Source organism: Artemia franciscana, chromosome 6 (assembly GCF_032884065.1).
Source record: "Artemia franciscana chromosome 6, ASM3288406v1, whole genome shotgun sequence".
Taxonomy (NCBI): domain Eukaryota; kingdom Metazoa; phylum Arthropoda; class Branchiopoda; order Anostraca; family Artemiidae; genus Artemia; species Artemia franciscana.
Genome location: NC_088868.1, coordinates 38,925,824 through 38,946,699, shown reverse-complemented (window position 1 = coordinate 38,946,699; position 20,876 = coordinate 38,925,824). Strand labels below are relative to the sequence as shown.

The following is a 20,876-nucleotide window of genomic DNA, read 5'->3' as shown; positions in this document are numbered from 1 at the left end:
AGTAGTGAAACTTATATATTTAGTTAATTAAAAAGGGCAGAGTATTCCAACAACATTAGAAAAGAAATATGAGACTGAATTAAAGTGAAACGAAAAAAGCGGAAAAGAAGATAATTTAGGAAATATAGTTTGTAAGCATCGTCTAGTCTTGAATATACTCTCGAATTCAACTCCAGATATATTGTGATATGAAGTGCGGTTCCACAAAGAGGTAAGGTATAAATTGATGATTGAAATGAAATATTTCTTAAATAAATCAGATTACAAAGAATTTTCGCTAGTATGAGTTCTTTGATGACGAGATAGTTGGGCTTTTAGACAGAATGTTTTCCCACATACATCACATTCGAAAGGTTTTTCTCCGGTATGAGTTTTTTTATGATAACAAAAACTGGAACTTGAAGTAAAACATTTATTACATATATCGCATTTGAAAGGTTTTTCTCCGGTATGAGTTCTCTGATGACCAGATAGTTGGGCTTTTACACAGAATGTTTTCCCACATACATCACATTCAAAAGGTTTTTCTCCAGTATGAGTTTTTTTATGATTATAGAAACTGGGACTTGAAGTGAGGCATTTATCACATATTTCACATTTGAAAGGTTTTTCTCCGGTATGAGTTCTTTGATGACCAGATAGGTAGTCTTTTCGGAGGAATGTTTTCTCACACACATCACATTCGAAAGGTTTTTCTCCGGTATGAGTCCTCTGATGACCAGATAGATGGGCTTTTAGATAGAATGTTTTCCCACATACCTCACATTCGAAAGGTTTTTCTCCAGTGTGAGTTTTTTTATGATTAGATAAACTGGAGCTTGAAGTGAAGCATTTATTACATATTTCGCATTCAAAAGGTTTTTCTCCGGTATGAGTACTTTGATGATAAGATAGGTGTTTTTTTCTGAGGAATGTTCTTTCACACATATCACATTCGAAAGGTTTTACTCCAGTATGAGTTTTTTGATGATCAGTTAAGCTGGAACTTGAAGTAAAGCTTTTAGTACATATTTCGCATTTGAAAGGTTTTTTGCCGGTATGAGTTCTCTGATGACGAGATACGTCGGTTTTTGAACAGAATCCTTTCCCACATATGTCACATTCGAAAGGTTTTTCTCCGGTATGAGTTCTTTGATGATAAGATAGGTAGTCTTTTCGGAGGAATGTTTTCGCACACACATCACATTCGAAAGCTTTTTCTCCAGTATGAGTTTTTTTATGATAACTAAAACTGGAACTTGAAGTAAAGCGTTTATTACATATATCGCATTTGTAAGGTTTTTCACCGGTATGTGTTCTCTGATGACGAGATAGTTGTGCTTTTTGACAGAATGTTTTCCCACATACATCGCATTCGAAAGGTTTTTCTCCGGTATGAGTTCTCTGATGACGAGATAGGTCGTAATTTGAACTGAATGTTTTCCCACATACATCGCATTCGAAAGGTTTTGTCACATCTACAGCAAATATATCAATGTGATTTGGCATCTCTTGGGATTGTTGACAATCCAAATTCACTTCTTGTTTTAGACATACTCTTGCAAGTTCAGGCATACTGGATAATCCACACACTCTTTGGCTGATATCATTATCATAGGATGTTGTAGCAGTAAGAACTAGAATAATATTAAATTTACTTAAAATAAATCATAAGTAACACATTTTTATCATATCATTCATTTGGTACACAACTCTGGTTTTAGCATTCCTAACGTTACACAGTTGCCATAAATTTAATATTAATCACTTTTACCGCGATGATTAATTTATAAAAGTCAGTATAAGACATTAATTTTATTACACTATTGTTTCTTAATTCCGTTTTATTTGTAATTCTTCAGCTTGAGTTAGTACATAAATTTACTTAAATGTGGTTGGTCCTTAAAAACATCTCCCTTTAGAGAAATAAATATATCACTATTATTTATTTCAACTATATTGAAGAAATTATTTTAGTCTAATTTTCATAAGACTTGTGAGCAGCTATAATAACCAAGAGGAAGATCCAACAAATGAAAATTTATAAATGTTAGTAACGAATCATCCTCAAAGACGCAAAGAATCTGCGTAATACAAAGGTAGCGTGGAATTAGGAATAAAAAAAAACTAAATATATGACATCAGGCTTTTGCAAAGCAATGTTTTTTAGGGAGGGGGATACAAAAAAATGTTTAATTGGTTCTTTCGTTCAGGGTTTGAGATAGGGCCGAGAAGTGTTTTAAAAATTTTCTAAAAGATGCATCAAAAATCTTTTAATATACATTTGTGTTACGTTTTTACAACTCGGACCAAATTGGAGGGGAGGGGGGGTCAAACCTAGCAGCCCCTCCCCCTTTGGATATAGCCTTGATTGTGTATCTAAAACCCGGTTTCCTAACAAGTATGAACCATGGATGGATGATAGACTATCTATCAATAAGTGAAAATGAAATCATTTTTATACAATCCTCAATAGGGATTATGCCAGATTTGCCTCTCACTCAGACTATCTGTCTAAGCTCTTTTCTCCAATTAGCCATGGCTTGATAGCATTTGGATTTTAATTCAAAAGTCAACAGACTCAGTCGTACATCAGCAAAAGTATTTCTGCTGAGGTTAGTAAAATAAATGTGAAAATTGTGAATCCCTGTTACTAAATATTATAAAAATTATGATTCTGTAAATGATCCTTCAAAATGAAGAAATATGTATAAAAAATTGGATAATTAATAAATTTTAAATTTTATTTCTCTTAAACAAAGAGGGTTACTTGTGCTTTATTCTGTAGGCTGTATCACTTTCTTAATTTTTTTTCTTTTATTTTACATCGAAAGAAAATTATGTGAAATCAAGAAGCAAAAGTTGACAATGCAAGTGCAAATTTTCAGGCGCTAAACAAAAACAATTTTGAGCAAAATGAACATTTGTGCTGTTTCGTCTTTGGAATCTTTGTTAACATTGATAAATTTAACCACTAAGGGAGGGGTGGGAGATGAATATACGAAGCTTCCAAAAATGGAGGAGGGGAGGGGTCTAAGAATATTTTTGTAGTGAGAGGCCTTGAAACAAAAAACTCATTTCTAGTTCCATTTTTATCAATTTTTTTCTCGAAGTATCCTTCATGTTGGTCTTTGGATGACTTAAATATAAAGAAAGATACGATAGTTATGCTTATGCGTCACTTAAATATTCTGAAAAGGAATAGCAAGAAGAAGGAATTGAATTCACTCCAGAATTCCTTAATTCAATTGATACTGCAGATTTTCCACCCCATGACTTAAATATAAGGAAAAATACGATAGTTATGCTTATGCGTAACTTAAATATTCTAGAAGGGACGTGTAATAGAAACCACCTAATTATTACTGGATTATGTTTAAACATACATTAAACGACTTTACTTGCTTTATTAACTACTTATTGCAAAAAACTATACATACACACAACGGCCCAGGGAAGGCTCACACAGCCTGATGTTGGACGGCTAAGTTATAATGAACTGCTATAATTTTACCATAGGTTTTTGTTTTCTAATAATTAGAATATTCCAGGACTATTGTTTACAAGATGTTTCATTTCAATTGTAACAAGTACACTCAAGTTCAAAAAACACACATCTTCCACACCCTGCCACAATTTACAAGGAAGAGCAAGATTCACCTTTTCATTTTGAAGACACAAAAAACAGAATAAGTTCAGGATATCTTAAGCATACCTTTGTCTATGTCAAAGCTTGCCTCGGGTTTAATATGATTAGCGTCAAGTTTATAATTTTCAGATATTCCAGGAGAAATTGCACTCAGATTGGCTTCAAGTTCCATAAATAGTATAGGATGTGGACTTCCAAAAATATCTTCATTATCATTTGAGGAGGTATCTCCAAGTTCTACAAAAATCAGAGTAAAAACCATATAAAAACGGTCAAAACAATAGAAGTCTGTCATTTATAACACATTTAGAATTCCAAATATTTTTAAATGGTACTTAATAGAGTAAAGTTGAATTGATTCAATCGACATCTAGAGACCTCGTCAAATAAGAAGATAAAAGTGAATGAAAAAGAGATAATTTTAAAACACAAAGAAGGTTGGGAGGATAATCACCAATAACCATAAGCTGTTTCGAAAAGTTTCTTCACTATGGTTGAAGACATAGCTGCTACCCAGGAAAGAATAAACTCCAACCCTTAGCAGCAGAATACCTAAGACTAGTCTTGAAAAAAATCTGACCAACCAGGAAAATGAGACCTTTTACCCTGATTGGAGACCTCGGGTGACTATGCTGATATCCCAGAGTAGGGACTATTATTTCGAACTATGCTGATAGTAAAAGCTTGCAAGGAAACATAGTTTAAGCAAATGAAAAAAAAAACTATAAATTCGCAACGAATGGGAATGGAAAGATCACCATAGGAATTACTATTGTCACTGAAGATTTTAAGCCACTGCTATTAAAAACCCAAGAAAATCCTACTTTAGGTTGCGGGTCGCTGATGTCCCTTTGTGTGTACCTAGCATTCTTTTGATATAAACATGGTTCAGAGCCTCGGCAGTAGGTTTACAGTCTCCTGTCTCGACTAATTCTCCTCTTAGCCCCTTTAGAAGCTAAAATACTCGTTTTGATAAAAACATCCAAATAAAAAATAACACTAGGTTTACCCCCTGAAAGAAACAGCTTCCCGACAAGCCTATTACGGTACCTTACGCCAAAATGAAACGATAATTATATCATTTTCTCAACAAATTCGAAACCTGTTGTTGTTTCAATGACTTTTAACTAATTAACTATCTAAAAAAAAACAATATAAAACAAATTTAAAAAATTCAAGGTTTGACGGAGTAAAATATCGGCTAGAAAGATAAATTAAATTGTCATCTTACGTTGCAACAATAAAACTAAGAGAAAAACAATGTACTAACAATTTCGAATAATAAATGGACGTCTGTAGGCCTATACCATTTTGAGCTATGTCTCCCCCAGCAGGCACAGTAAGGGGTGAGAAATAAATTGCTGATTTTTGAATCTTACTTAATACTCCAAGGTTTTCTTTTTGCTGGGATGTTGCTAATGCAATCTTTCATAATCCACGTGTACATAGTGTGTTTGGTTCAGTTCGGCATACCTTTAAAATACCCTAAAAACTTAACGTTAATATTTTAAGTATTTACTTAATATTATATATGGAGTATTTAATATACAATAATATATATTATAATAGTATTTATAATAGTAATTTGTAATTTATAATAGTATTTAATAGTAATCTATAATAGTATTTCTTTAATAATAACGTTACAAACTAGTTTTCCTGAAAATTTTAACCTAATATCCTTAGTACTAACAATAGTACTAGTTGCAGTAGTAGAACTAATAGTATAAGCATTGGAAGTAGTCCTATAGAAGCACTGGTAGCACTAACATTAACATTGTGCCTTTTTGGTCTAGGCTAGTAAAAAAAAAGAAAAAAAAGAGAGAAAAAAAGAAGAAAAGCAAATCATGACATATTGCTTATACATCGTTTTGATAACCCACATTTTTATATTGCCCTTTGATTTAGTCTAAAAACAACTTCAACATTCCTCCGAAATTCTATCTCAATTACCATTACTCTTAGTAATAGTGAAAATAATAGCAGTAGAAGTACTATTAGCACATTTACATTTTCGCATTACATAGTACAGTTTTATTAGTTCAAGATCCCCCTCAATATGCCCTGAAAGTTACAACCTAATGCTCTAAGCTGTTTCTGAGATATTTCTGATATGGCCTCTTCACAGCCTACTATAGATTACTCCCTACCATAGATACTATAGACTACTCCAGTGATATAGCTGTTGTGCTTTTTTTTTGTTGATTTTTGAATTAAAATGGAATAATTGTGGGCATCAAGTCATGGCTGATTGTAGAAAAAGCCAAGACAGATATTCCAATTGAGTGATAAGCAAACCTGGCATTAATTCCCCCCTTATTAGGATTGTATAAAAAGGAGGTTAGTTTATTTGTTAAGAGATTAACAAATTTATGTTAATAGATTTAATGTTCTAAGATTCAAATCTATGTTAATAGATTTGAGCGCCACTCTAAATGAAATTCACCAAAATGTCGGTCAAACAGTCAATCATAGAAAGCACAATAACAACTTAAAGAATACTTTTAGGAAAACTTGTAGCCACTTCATTAGATAAAACAACTGTTTCAGCCACTGGAGATAAGAAGGAGCATTTAATTTTGAAATAAACAAGTAATTTAAAATCAATATTAGCCTATATTTGTTGTTTGTTTTCTGGTACTCTAAAAATGACTAATAAACCCAATATGGCTCATGTTTGGGATCTACCAAAGCTGTGGGAGGGGGACCAGAGAATTTTTAATATCTCAGCTCTAGCTGGTTCCTAAAAAAATCACAGATACGAATTTTTAACAACCTGCAAGTACATGGTGTTTTGTTTTAGTTCACTACTCTCCTCAAAATTCCCTAGAAGCTCCACCAAAATACCCCTTTTTGGTTTGAATCCCAGAGATCAAAGATGTCCTTTTTCCCTGATAACAAATACTATATGTAAATAGTGGGGACACTGCATAGCTTACATCCTTGCTCTGAGGGCTGTGGGGGATGGAAATTTCAAAAGACATAATGATTGGACCTTTGTTAAGCAAAATAACTATCTCAGAATTTTATGAGGGGGCAAGTTGCCCTATAATCGCTTTTGACTCTTATAAAAAGTACTAGAACTTTCAATTTCCAATCAAATAAACTTTTTTCGAAATTTCTAGAACAGCTCCTTCCATATGAAGTGCCTTTGTAAAAACTAATGAGAAAAAAAATATATTAAGCCCCCTTTGCTCTTTAATCAAGCCGCACAATTAGCCCTGCTTGGGAAAACATAAAAATATTTTATTCAAATTATATAGGTGCAACAATTTATTGGTCAGAAACAACAAACCTGAGTCAAGAAGAATATCTAGTTAAAGTAATACAAATTAATCGTCAAGTCAAAAAATTGTGTTTCATCCCTTTTGCCCTGTGATAATTATCCTGTAAGCTAGATACGAAAACTGCAGGAGGGAGGTGTTTTTTCATATGAACTATATCTGCCCACTGAACATAACTTACAACTCCTGCCCCCGGGCCGTTATGCGGGCACCAAAGTTAATACTTTTAGTGTTAGAGAAACGGGCAGCAACCATGCTCTTGTTGTAGTGGAGACACCATTCAGTAGAAGTACATAATCCCTACTCCCTGAAAACGACCGCGGTCTAACAACCAATACTACTACTACTACTACTACTAACTCACTGCAGCACCAAGCCGCCTGAGGCCAACACAGCTACGAACGCTCCTCCTCCAACCTAATCTATTTAAATCCTCCCTCTTTACACCCTCCCAGGAAGTTCCCATTTCCTTTAAATCTTTATTTATGACATCCTCTCAACCCAGACAAGGACGACCTGCTTTCCGTGCAGCCCCAGACGGTTGGCCAAAAAGGACAATCTTCGGTAATCTGTCATCCTTCATCCGTAGAACGTGGCCTAGCCATCTCAACCTTTCTTTCATTATAGCCCCAGAAAGCGGGATTGAACCACACTTTTCGTACAAAATACTGTTTGAAATACGGTCAGTCAGCCGGGTACCCAGAACAATCCGTAGGCAATTTCTCTGGAAAACATCTAGTAAATTTTCATCTGCTTTTCGGAATCCAATTCCCACTTGAGTTTGAATTCTATTCTCCTTGTTATTATAATAAAAAAAAAGTTAACTAGTTTTTCAGAACTGTGTAGACACTTAGGTAAGAGAATGATAATTTCTAGTTCACATTTTAAGAGTAAAAAGAGATCTAAGGATAACTAGCCGCCCCCGCCCTTTATCCCAAAGACATCCCCCCCAAAAAAATTTAACACATTAAAAAAACTCCTGTGTCAAACCAACCCCCCAGGGCATATATATGGCTCTTGTGGTAAGAACTGTCATATTCACTTCCGAAAGGGTTCATTTGATATCGAAGGTTCTAGTTCAGTTCTTACGAAAACTCCGGTGTCCGCATAACCTCCCAGGGCCCGGGGGCAGGAGTTGTAAGTTATGTTCAGTGGGCAGATATAGTTCATATGAAAGGGATGCATGTATAAACTTCAGAGAGGGCTTATTTGTTTGGAAACTGGAAGTTCTAGTTATATTTTAAGAGTCAAAAGAAATCCGAGGGCAACTAGCCCCTCTGTGCCCTTTTTCCAAACACCCACCCCATAAAATTTTTAGATGGCCATTTTGTTAAAAAAAACAAGAGCTAAGAGCTCATATGGCACTTGTGACAAGGCGAGAAGAGCTAAGAGCCAAGAGATCATATGGTATGAGCTCTAACAAAATTCTATGAATCAATAGATTGATTTAAAAAGGAAAATAAGAGGCTTAATGCCAGTCAAGATTTAAAATAAGAGCTCTGAGTCACAAAGTCCTTCTAAATATCAAAATTCATTAAGATCCGATCACCCACTCGTAAGTTATAAATACCTAATTTTTTCTAATTTTTCCTCTCCCTTTTGCACCCCAGATGGTCGAATCTGGGAAAACGACTTTATCAAGTCAAATTGTGCAGCTCCCTGACACGCCTACCAATTTTCATCGCGCCTAGCACGTCCAGAAGCACCGAACTCGCCAAATCACTGAACCCCTCCCCCCAACTCCCCCAGAGAGAGCGAATCCAGTACGATTCTGTCAATCACGTATCAAGGACATTTGTTTATTCTATCCACCAAGCTTCATCCCGATTCCTCCACTCCAAGTGTTTTCCCAAGATTTCCCCTCCAACTCCCCCCAATGTCAAAAGATCTGGTCGGGATTTGAAATAAGAGCTCTGAGACATGAATTCCTTCTAAAAATCAAATTTCAGTACGATCCGATCATCTATTCGTAAGATAAAAATACCCCAAGTTTGATGTTTTCCAAGAATTCCGGTTTCCCCCTCTAGCTCCCCCGAATGTCACAGGATCTGGTCGGAATTTGAAATTAGAACTTTAAAGCACAAGATCCTTCTAAATATCAAATTTCATTAAGATCTGGTCACCCTTTCGTAAGTTACAAATACTTCAATTTTCAAAATTACCCCCCCCCCCCCAATTCGACCAAAGAGAGCAGATCCGGTTCAGTTATGTCAGTCACGTATCTTAGACAGGTTTCTATTCTTCCCATCCAGTTTCATCCTGATCTCACCGCTTTAAGTATTTTCTAAGATTTCCGGTCCCCCCAACTGCCCCGCCCCAATTACGCTTGATCTGGTTGAGATTTAAAATAAGATATCTGAGTTACGAGGTCCTTCTAAATATGAAGTTTCATGAAGATCCGGTCACTCCTTCGTAAGTTAAAAATACGTCATTTTTTCTTATTTTTCAGAATTACCCCCCCCCCCCCCAATTGAGCGGGTCCGTTCCAATTATGTAAATCACGCATGTAAGACTTCTGCTTATTTTTCCAACCAAGTTTCATCCCAATCCCTCCAATCTAAGCGTTTTCCATCATTTTAGGTTTCCCCACCCCAAACCTCCCCCAATGTCACCGATCCGGTCAGGATTTAAAATAAGAGCTTTGAGACACGATATCCTTCTAAATATCAAATTTCATGGAGATCCAATCACCCGTTCGTAAGTTAAAAATACCTCATTTTTTCTAATTTTTCAGAATTAACCCCTCCCCCAACTACCCCAAAGAGAGCGGATCCGTTCTGGTTATGTCAATCATGTATCTAGGACTCGTGTTTTTTTACCCACCAAGTTTCATCCCGATCCCTCCACTCTAAGTGTTTTCCAAGTTTTAGGTTTCCCCCTCCCAACTCCCCCCCACTGTCACCAGATCCGGTCGGGTTTAAAATAAGAGCTCAGAGCCACGATATCCTTCTAAATATCAAATTTCATTGAGATCCGATCACCCGTTCGTAAGTTAAAAATACCTCATTTTTTTTAATTTTTTCAGAAATACCCCCTCCCAACTACCCCAAAGAGAGCGGATCCGTTCCGTTTATGTCAATCATCTATCTAGTATTCGTGTTTATTTTTTCCACCATGTTTCATCCCGATCCCTCCACTCTAAGTATTTTCCAAGTTTTAGGTTTCCCCCTCCCAACTCCCCGCCCCCGTCACCAGATCCGGTCGGGATTTAAAATAAGAGCTCTAAGACACGATATCCTTCTAAACATCAAATTTCATTGAGATCCAATCACCCGTTCGTAAGCTGAAAATACCTCATTTTTTCTAATTTTTAAGAATTACTCCCCCCCCCCCGACTACCCCAAAGAGAGCGAATCAGTTCCGATTATTTCAATCATGTATCTGGGACTTGCGCTTATTTTTCCCATCAAGTGTCATCCCGATACCTCCACTCTAAGTGTTTTCCAAGATTTTAGGTTTCCCCCCTCCAACTCCCCCCAATGTCATCAGATCCGGTCGGGATTTAAAATAAGAGCTCTGAGACACAATTTCATTCCAAACATCAAATTTCATTAAGATCCAATCACCCGTTCGTAAGTTGAAAATACCTCATTATTTCTAATGTTTAAGAATTACTCCCCCCCCCAACTACCCCAAAGAGAGCAAATCAGTTCCGATTACGTCAATCATGTATCTGGGACTTGCGCTTATTTTTCCCATCAAGTTTCATCCCGATCCCTCCACTCTAAGTGTTTTCCAAGATTTTAGGTTTCCCCCCCTCCAACTCCCCCCACTGTCATCCGATCCGGTCGGGAGTTAAAATAAGAGCTCTGAGACACAATATCATTCCAAACATCAAATTTCATTAAAATCCAATCACCCGCTCATAAGTTAAAAATACTTCATTTTTTCTATTTTTCCCGAATTAACTGGCGCCCCCCCCCCCAGATTGTCAAATCGGGAAAACGACTATTTCTAATTTAATCTGGTCCGGTCCCTGATAAGCTTGCCAAATTTCATCGTCCTAGCTTACCTGGAAGTCCCTAAAGTAGCAAAACCGGGACTTTAGGTTTCCCCCCTTCAACTCCCCCCAATGTCATCAGATCCGGTCGGGATTTAAAATAAGAGCTCTGAGACACAATATCATTCCAAATATCAAATTTCATTAAGATCCAATCACCCGCTCATAAGTTAAAAATACTTCATTTTTTCTATTTGTTGCAAATTAACCGGAACCCCACTCCCCCCCCCCCCGATGGTCTAATCGGGAAAACGACTATTTCTAATTTAATCTGGTCCGGTCCCTGATACGCTTGCCAAATTTCATCGTCCTAGCTTACCTGGAAGTGCCTAAAGTAGCAAAACCGGGACCGACAGACAGACCAACAGAATTGGCGATTGCTATATGTCACTTGGTTAATACCAAGTGCCATAAAAAGGGTCGGATGAGAAAAACTTCTTTGTCGACGCAACCCCCAGGGCCTGATGCATGCGTTCTAAGTTACCCCCAAGGGCTTATTTTATAGGATGTTGAAAGTTCTTAGTTCACTTTTCAAGAATTAAGAGATTTACGAAAGGGATGATTGTATAAAGTCCAGAGAGGGCTCATTTAATTGGAAATTGAAAGTTCTAGTTCAGTCTTTATAAGTCAAAAGTGATCAGAGGGCAACTAGCCCCAACCCCCCGACAGCCCTTTTTCTCCAAAAGCATCTAATGAAAATTTTTAGACAGCCATTTTGTAGTAAATAGTTCAAAGGTGAGATAACAAAAACTCTGGTGTCAGCACATATCCCCGGGGCCCAGGGGCAGGCGTTGTACGTTATGCTCGTGGGACATAAATGGTTCTTATGGAAAGAATACTTGTAAAAACTGCAGAGAGGGCTCATTTGGATCGGAAATTGAACGCTCTTGTTCACTTTTTTAAGAGTCAAAGGAGGTCAGAGGGCAACTAGTCCCCCCATGCCCTTTTATCCCCACACCCATCTGATCGATCCCAAACTGTAGAGAGGGATCATTTGATTGGAAATTGAAAGTTCTAGTTCGGTTTATAAGAGCCAAAAGAGACTAGAAGGCAAACTAGCCCCACCCACCTCCACAGCCCTTTGCCCTCGAAAGCATCCAATAAAAATTTTGAGATAGCCTTTTTGTTAAAATAATTCAAAGGTCAGATAAAAAAAACAACTCCAGTATCGACACAACCCCAAGGGCTCGGGGTCAGGCGTTGTAAGTTATGTTCTCGGGAAATATATGGTTCTTATGGAAGGGATGCTCGTAAAAACGTTGGAGAGGGCTCATTTGATTGGAGATTGAAATTTCTAGTTCACTTTTTAAGAGTCAAAAGAGGTTCAAGGGCAACTAACCCTCTCCCACTCACGAATTTTTTCCTCAAACTCACCCAATAATTATATCGAGATAGCCATTTTGATAAAAACAATTCAAAGAAATAAGAAAAATCCTGGTGTCAATACAACCCCAAAGCCCGGGTGGAGGCATTCTAAGTTATAACCTGGGCATTTATATAGTTCTTATGGAAGAAAGGCTTGTATAAACTTCATACTGGGTTTATTTGATTGGAAATTGAAAATTCTAATTCATTTTTTAAACGTCAAAAGAGATCAGAGGACAACTATCCACCCACACACTTTTCCCTCAAACCAATCTGATATAAGAGTCAAAAGAGATCTGAGGGCAACTACCCCTTTGTTATGACAGGGTTAGAGAGGGCTCATTTGATTGGAAATTGAAGGTTCTAGTTCGGTTTTTAAGAGTCAAAAGAGATCAGGGGGCAACTAGCCCCCCCTAACGGCCCTTTTTCCCCGAAAGCATCTAGTAAAATTTTGAGACAGCAATTTTGTTGGAAATAGTTCAAAGGTCAGATAATAAAACTCTAGTGTCAGCAAAACCCCTCCGTACCCGGGTGGAGGCGTTTTAAGTTATGCAGTGGGGCATATACGGTCCTTATAGAAAAGATGTATGTATAAACTCCAGAGATATCTCATTGGATTGAATATTGAAAATTCTCGTTCACTTTTTAAGAGTCAAAGAAGGTTGAAGGGCAACTAGTCCCCCCACGCCCTTTTATCCCTAAACCCATCCGATAGATTCCAAACTGAAAAGCAGGCTCAATTGATTGGAAATTAAAAGTTTTAGTTCAGCATTTAAGAGTCAAAAGAGATCAGAGGGCAACTAGCCCTCCCCCTCTATGGCCCTTTTTCCCCAAAAGCATCTAATAAAATTTTGAGATAGCCATTTTGTTACAAATAGTTCAAAGGTCAGATAACAAAACTCAGGTGCCAGCAAAACCCCCCAGGGCCAAGGGCAGCCATTGTAAATTATACCCGTGGGGCATATATGGTTCTTATGGAAAGGATACATGTATAAACGTTAGAGAGGGCTCATTGGATTGGAAATTGAAAGTTCTAGTTCACCTTTTTAAGAGTAAAAATAGATCCGATGGCAACTAGCCCCTCCCCCCTCGCCTTTTTCCTCAAAGTTAACGGAGATGCCCTTCGTTAACTTTCGACTCATAAAAAGATAAATAGAACTTTCAATTTGCAATCAAATGAGCCACCTTCGAAGTTCATACGACCATTCCTTACATAAAAACCATACAAACCTACTTAAAACACTTGCCCAGGGGCTCTGGGGGGATGTTTTGACTCCAGAGTTTCTGTTATTTGATGTTTGAATTATTTTAAATGAATGGCTATTTCAAAACTCCCAACAGATGGATTTGGGGGGAAAAAGCTAGGGGGCTAGTCACCCTCCGCTCCCTTTTGTCTCTTAAAAAGAACTAGAACTGTCAATTTAAATCCATATGAGCCTTTCTCAAGTTTGTGCGAGCATCCTTTCCATAAGCGCCATATATGCCCCCAGGGCATAACCTACAACACGCCAGGCGCTAGATGGTTGTATCAAACCCGAGTTTTTCTTAGCTAACCCTTGAATTTTTTTTAAAAAATAGTTTTTTAAAAATTTTGTCAGATGAGTTGGGAAAAAAAAGGGCGTAGGGAGGGCTAGTTGCCCTCAAATCTCTTTTGACTATTAAAAAATGACCTAGAACTATCAACTTCCAATCAAATGAACCCTCTCCGACGTTTATATGAGTATCCCTTAAATAAAAACCATATATACCCCCAGAGCATAACTTACAACGCCTGCCCCCCCAGACCCTGGAGTGTTACGTCGACACCGGAGTTTTTCTTATCTGACCTTTGAACTATTTTTAACAAAATGGCTATCTCAAAAATTTTATTGGACCAGTTTGGGGAAAAGGGCATGGGGGAACAAGTTGCCCTCTGACCTCCTTTGAATGTTAAAAAGTGAACTAGATCTTTCAATTCCCATTCAAATGAGCCCTCTCTTAAGTATATACCTTCATCCCTTCCATAAAAACCACAGATGCCCCCAGGGCATAACTTACAACAACCCAGGCCCTAGAGAGTTGTACCAAACCGAAGTTTTTCTTATCTGACCTTTCAAGTATTTAACAAAATAGGTCTAAAAAATTTTATCAGATGGGTTTAGAGATAAAAAGGAGTGGTGAGGCTAGTTGCCATCAGATCTCTTTTGACTTGTAAAAAGTGAACTAGAATTTTCTGTTTCCAGTCAAATGAGCCCTCTCTGAAGTTTATATGAGCATCCCTTTCACAAGAACCATATATGCCCCATGGACATAACTAACACCTGTCCCAAGGCCCTGGGGGTGTGTGTGTGTTCACACTAGAGTTTTTTTTATCTGACTTTTGAACTATTTTCAAACAAAAATGGCTATCTCAAAATTTGTATCAGATGGGTCTGCGGAAAAAGGGCAGGGGGGGGCTGGTTCCATAAGAACCATATGTCCCCTACGCTAACTTAGAATGCCTGCCCCTGGGTCCTGGGGGTTGTATTGACACCATGGTTTTTCTTATCTGACCTTTGAACTATCTTTTTATTAAAATGACTATCTCGAAAATGTTATTGGATGGGTTTGGAGGGAAAAGGTGTGAGGGGGTGGGGACTAGTGAGTCTTTGAGTCTTTGGATCTCATTTGACTCATAAATAGTGAACTAGAACTTTCAATTTCCAATCAAATGAACCCTCTGTGAATTTTATATGAGCATCCCTTTTATAAGAACCATATATAACCCCAGGGCCTAAATTACAATACCTGCCCTGGCCCTTGGGAGTTATGTTGACTCCAGATTTTTTGTTATACAATTTTTGAACCATTTTTAAAAAATGGCTATCTCAGGTTCTTATTGGATGGGTTAGACAAAAAAAGGGTGTCAGGGGGAGAGCTAGTTGCCCTGTGATCTCTTTTGACTCTTAAAAAGTGTATTCACTGCTAAAAGTGATACCTGAGTTTTTGTTATCTAAATTTTTAACTATTTTTAACAAAATGGTTATCTCAAATTTTCTATCAGAGACATTTGGAGAAAAAGGGGCGTGGGGAAGGGGGGGGGGGTAGTTGCCCTGTAGTCTTCTTTGACTCTCAAAAACTGAACAAAACTTTTAGTTTCCAATCAAATGGACCTTCTTTGAAGTTTATATGAGCATCTCTTCCATAAGAACCATATATGCCCCCAGGGCATGACACAGCACCTGCCCTGGACCCTGGGGGGTTGTGATGACCCTAGAGTTTTTGTAATATGATCTTTGAATTATTTAAAAAAAATATCTCAAAATTCGTATCAGATGGGTTGGAGGAAAAAAGGGCATGGAGGGGGAGGGCTAGTTTCCCTGTGAACTCTTTTGACACTTAAAAAGTGAACTATAAGTTTCAATTTCCAATCAAATCAGCCCACTCTGAAGCTTATATAAGCATCCCTTCCATAAGAACCATCTATCCCTCCAGGGCAGAGCTTAAAACGCCTGCCCCTGGATGTAATTGTATCTTATTGGATGTAATTGTGAAAAAAGGGGCATGGGGGGCTAGCTACCCTCTGATCATTTTTGACTCTTGAAAAGGGCATTAGAACTTCCAATTTCCAATCAAATGAGCCCCTTCCATATATAGTGCCTCTGAAAATTTTTTTAACAAAACATTACAGCCATATGGCCTTTACTATAGAATTAATGATCTAGAGAGGAATTGTAATGATTGTCCACATTTTCTACCAAATAGAGCAAAAATGAGCAGCAAATTAGCTCAGTCAAACCTAGCATCAATTACCTTGTTTAACAGCAGTGGAGCCAAATGTTTCCATGTTGGATGATTCCATGCTTCACAAATTGAGGCTCAAACACACAGTCAGTTTCTTTTGACTACACCAGGTAATTGAAGATCTCTAGAATCTAAATAACTACATCTTAATAACAATACTATACATTAATAAGAGAAAAAGGAGCACCAATCCTTCTAAGTACTTGGAAGTTACAAACATAGATTCTAACATTGAAGATAAAGTCATTGACATTTGCATTTTCACACTGACAAACAGCAAAAACCAGTCATACTGTCAATGGATTTGATTTGGTTGGATCAACCCATGATAATATATTGCAAATATAGTTTCTAAAGTTTATACCAAAGATTATACAAATCTTAAGGTTCCTAGACAATTTAAAGCTTTTAAATGAAAAAGTAAAAAAGAGAAAGAAAAACTTTTGAACGAATCTTATACTAGTAAGTAGTATTTTCTATATGGAACACTTTTTAAAACAGTGAACTTCTTTAGCTGGTCCAACTGGACAAAGTATATTTTTCCCCTTTTCTATATTTTAGAGTTTTTAGACAGGTGCTTAGTATTTAGCCAGGACAACAGGAAGACAACATGTTCAACCATGGGAAAGATAAGACAATAAAATATTTCACAATTCATGAACAAGGCTGTTGTATATTTCCCTTTGTCTTCACATTTAAACAAAATGACACATAAATTTTCACCATCAGCCTGACAAGAAGTGAAAGATTTATTTAAAAACGAATCCTTATTTTAGAAATGGTCAAAGCAACATACAAGAACCAAATCACTTCCATAGTTTAACTTATATTAACATTATCATAACAAACCCTTTACAATATTAGATAAATTAGAAAAGGGGCAACCCCCTCACTTGCACAAAACAAGTTAAAACCTTCAAAATTGAAAACTATAAAAAGCCAAGGTTTTGGCTTAATTTAATTTAGTTCTTTTAAGTTGCTTTGAGATTGGAGATAAATAAATAATATACTTATTCAAAATACTGTCAATCATAAGCCCATATAGACAAAATTAACATCTCAGGGTGAAAGAAAAACAAGCCACTAAAGTAAGCTAAATTGACAAAAGATTTAGAATCAAAAACATAAAATACTTTTAAAATATTCAAATGAAATTGACTAAAAAATATATTAAGTCATAACAGCACCCAACAAATACCCATTGGGTGCCTAAATATAAGGTAAGAATGTCATGCAATACAACTGATCAAAAATAACAGAGAATTTCACATGTCAGAAATAATATAATCAATAAAACTAGTAGAATTAATAAAATATTTGAAGAGGTAAATAAAAACCCCAAAAGAGAGGGAAGAAATAAAACTGATAAGGATAAGATAATAATAAGAAAATATAGAAAAGACAACTATAAGAAGTAAGGTATTATTTTTCAAATAATATTTTTGGATAGAAGGGGCAGTTATAGTAACTTTAGAGGGAATTGTAAATTTCAGAATCTCAGTTTATTATACTGTTTAATCAGAATTTCTGCAACATCTCATTTGGACAAGTTCATTTATGATGCAAATGAATGTCAAATTTCAATTCAGGATGCAATTCCAACAATGTAAGTTTGAACTTTACACTCACCTCCCCTTAATTTACAAATATATAACCTAAATTTACATATTTAGGGGTAGGGGTAAAGCTTTACTTTCATCACAAGGTTTTGAAAATGCATATTACTGCATACAGAAAGATTCTCATGATTGCATATTGTTTCTTTGTCATTATTACAGAAGCATGTCCATTTTTTAGCTTTCTAAAATCCCCCTTCAATGAAACTAAAAATGCATAGAGTGGACAGGGTTTTGAAGCTGAGAGAAATGTTGGGGTTGGACAATATGAATGAATAATGACTAACCTCAAATTTCTGCAAAAAATGGGCTTACAGTGATAAAACATCTTGACTATAAAAAATAAGGCTTAACCAATCAGACCTCACTGCACTGCCCACAGGGCTCATGGACTAATATGCTTTGCTCTATAGGTAATGGTACCAATAAGTAAAATTGGATATTTCACTGCCTATATTTGTAATATTTAACTAATTGCTGATTTGCTGGTTCAAATTTAGTCACAGGCCAATGTCACAACAGCTACTATTGCAACTGTTAAGAAAAGGTGGCTAATTTAAACTTGAATACAAACTAAACTTGAATACTTGCTATACAATTTAGCAAGGATGAAAATGAAAACATTATTTGATGATTTTTTTTTTTATACTGTTTCATAATTCAATAATTGTTTCTGGGGTCAATTGCATCTTGATCCCTAAAGCAGTCCCAAAGGTATTTTATTTTTGTAATGATAAAGAGAGATTATGAGCAAATTATTCCAAAAATACTTATAATAGTTCAAACCTCATTTATTTGGCCACTCAAATAAAAATAGTTTCTTACCATATCAATTTAACTGTGTGTTTTTTCACTGTTATAAAAAAAATAGTGGTGAATTTTGAGATTCAAAACTTTGACATCAAGAATTCAGGGTATAAATTTGCATATTAGGGGGTAGGATGAGGGATGAAGTTTATGGTAAATTTGTAGAGGGCTATATAATTTAGCTAGGACAAAAGGAAACATATCACTTGATAGGCTACTTTTTTATGATCTTTCATAGTTGATATAAGATACCTCTGGGGCCGCTTTAAGGGCTCAAGGTGCAGTTAGCCCCAGATTTAATTACTGAATTGTGAGAGAGCATTAAAAAAGATGTCAAATGACATTTTTGCTTTCTAATAAGATAAATTATAGGCTAGGCTATAACCCAATACAAATTTTAAAAAATTTGGATTCAGGATATAATTCTAACTTGCCTATATAGGTAAATTTATTTCTTAGCAACCTGAAGTCACTAAATATAAGCATTATTTCTATCCCCTTCAGCCTAGACCAGCCCAAATTAATCACATAAATCTATCTCACAGGTTTAGTGTTGATATTTTTCCTCTTCTGTGGTTTAATCTAAAAATTTGACAATAGCAACTTGATGGTTTGAAAACGGACACAGGATTATTGGCTAAATATGTGAGATAGAACATTTAGGCTATTTCTACCTACATTTGTCATTTCCTGCTTGTATTTATCCTTTAATATCATTTTCAGTATCTTCCCTTAGCGTGTGACTTTATTTACCTGGATTTTGAAGCCAGTGAATTTTCTTTATCCCATTTGGGATAGACAAAGGACTTATATTACAAAGGACAAATAAACAAATTGTAGAGGACAGGAATTTAAAAAAATCCGAATGCTTGCTTCTTCTTCCAATTATACAAAGTCGACACTAATGCGTAGTTGCCCAGCATTGTATCTTGATAACACAATAGAATACGTTAGCTAGGCCGTTATTTGCGTATTTTGAGCGATAGTCTGTGCAGAAGAGAGCAAAATCAAACGACCAAGGGGCTTTATTGGTACTGGCTGGATTTTCATCGTTAAACTGTTGGGAATAGGAGATTTGAACTTTGTATTTTCCTTAATTTCTGTCTACCTCGAGAATGTTCAAGGCAATAATTATTTGGGCTATCAGTGGTGTGAGCTTTTAAGAATTGAATATTTGCTGATAAAATCTTTGGCAACATACGAAATATCAAACTTTTTATTTTTGCACGCAGCGTTGCCATACAAGGCCACCGAAAACCACAGGAAAAGCGTTAAGAAACGGCCGAAAGCCTCAACGCCCGAAAAGGGCTCTAATAAGTGTGCGGTGGAAGGTTGTGCTTTGGATGAAAGGTCAAATGACGTACAGTGTGAAAAATGTAATTCCTGGTTTTGCGTAAGATGCCTCTCGATGTCTTATACAGAGTACGATATATTTAACAGAATGAACAAAAGACTTGGAAATGTTTGGGTCCGTCCTTTGTGCAAAGCCGGTGGTAGCAAGCGAATCGTCTCAGACGATGTAAAATCCACATTAACAGAGCACAGAAATAAAGTGCAGGGCGTTTTTGACTCATTCATTCATATGGGATATGATACTTCTCTGGATTCTGTCAGAGCCAAAATCAGCGATCTTGAGGAGAATATAAAACAAGTTTTTGCGTCAGAAGTCAAGGATATTGTAAACTGTGTTTTTGCCGAAAAATAGAAGCTGACGTTTGCAAAATAGCCAAGCAAGCCAGCGAACTAGATAAGATGGTAGCTGAGGCGCTACAAACCGACAGAGAAAAAAAAACAATCTCATCGCTTTCAGGGTCACAATCAGCCCTACACTCTCAGTTGAAGCGCAAAATACACCCAAAAAAGCCTTTATCGTGGAATTTCTACAGAAAGTACACGGTATGCCCGTTATTATCACTAGTGTAAAGCAGCTGAACAAGCAACCTTCTACAGCGTCCGCTCAAGATCCGTCCAACACCACCGTACAAATTGTTTTTAGGGTTACCGATCCTTCGTTGCCCAGAAAAACTTTGAAAACTTATGAAAGAAAAAACAACAGCGACGCAGTACAGTGCCGTCACGACAAGGTTAAAGCTGACAGGGAAAGTAGAAAACAACTATATGCAGGACTGAGTGATTGTGGGTCTAATGGCAAACTAAATCTGATCATTAAAGACAATAAAATCGTCCAAAAAAACCTCGGAAGCAATTGTGGTGTGACTCCAACTGTCACCACACCATTAGTGTATAGTGTAAATAGTTTTGCTCTTTTTGGTGACATAAAAAATGATGAAATAATCCTTAGTGACATTATTAGTGATAAATTTTCATACTCGTTTGTAACTGCAGACGGTTCCTTGGAAGAAGAAGAAGAAATGAGTTTTATTTCTTTTGATGATAGCGAAAGTTACTAGAAA

General features: G+C 36.5%; 1 protein-coding gene across 2 annotated transcripts; it reads right to left on the bottom strand.

Annotated features, from left to right (window-relative positions):
- Window positions 1-103: 103 nt before the first annotated feature.
- Window positions 104-19,349, bottom strand: LOC136028408 (zinc finger protein ZFP2-like). 2 transcript variants are annotated; one of them, XM_065706234.1, is made up of 4 exons: window positions 19,216-19,349; window positions 16,049-16,170; window positions 3,695-3,865; window positions 104-1,616 (listed from the first exon to the last, which is right to left on the bottom strand). In XM_065706234.1, exons 2-4 carry the CDS (start codon window positions 16,095-16,097, stop codon window positions 262-264), a joined length of 1,575 nt encoding a protein of 524 aa, XP_065562306.1. In that variant the 5' UTR covers window positions 16,098-16,170; window positions 19,216-19,349; the 3' UTR covers window positions 104-261. The 2 variants fall into 2 exon arrangements, with proteins under 2 accessions (XP_065562306.1, XP_065562307.1); XM_065706235.1 differs by having other exon boundaries at window positions 19,141-19,338.
- Window positions 19,350-20,876: the final 1,527 nt, after the last annotated feature.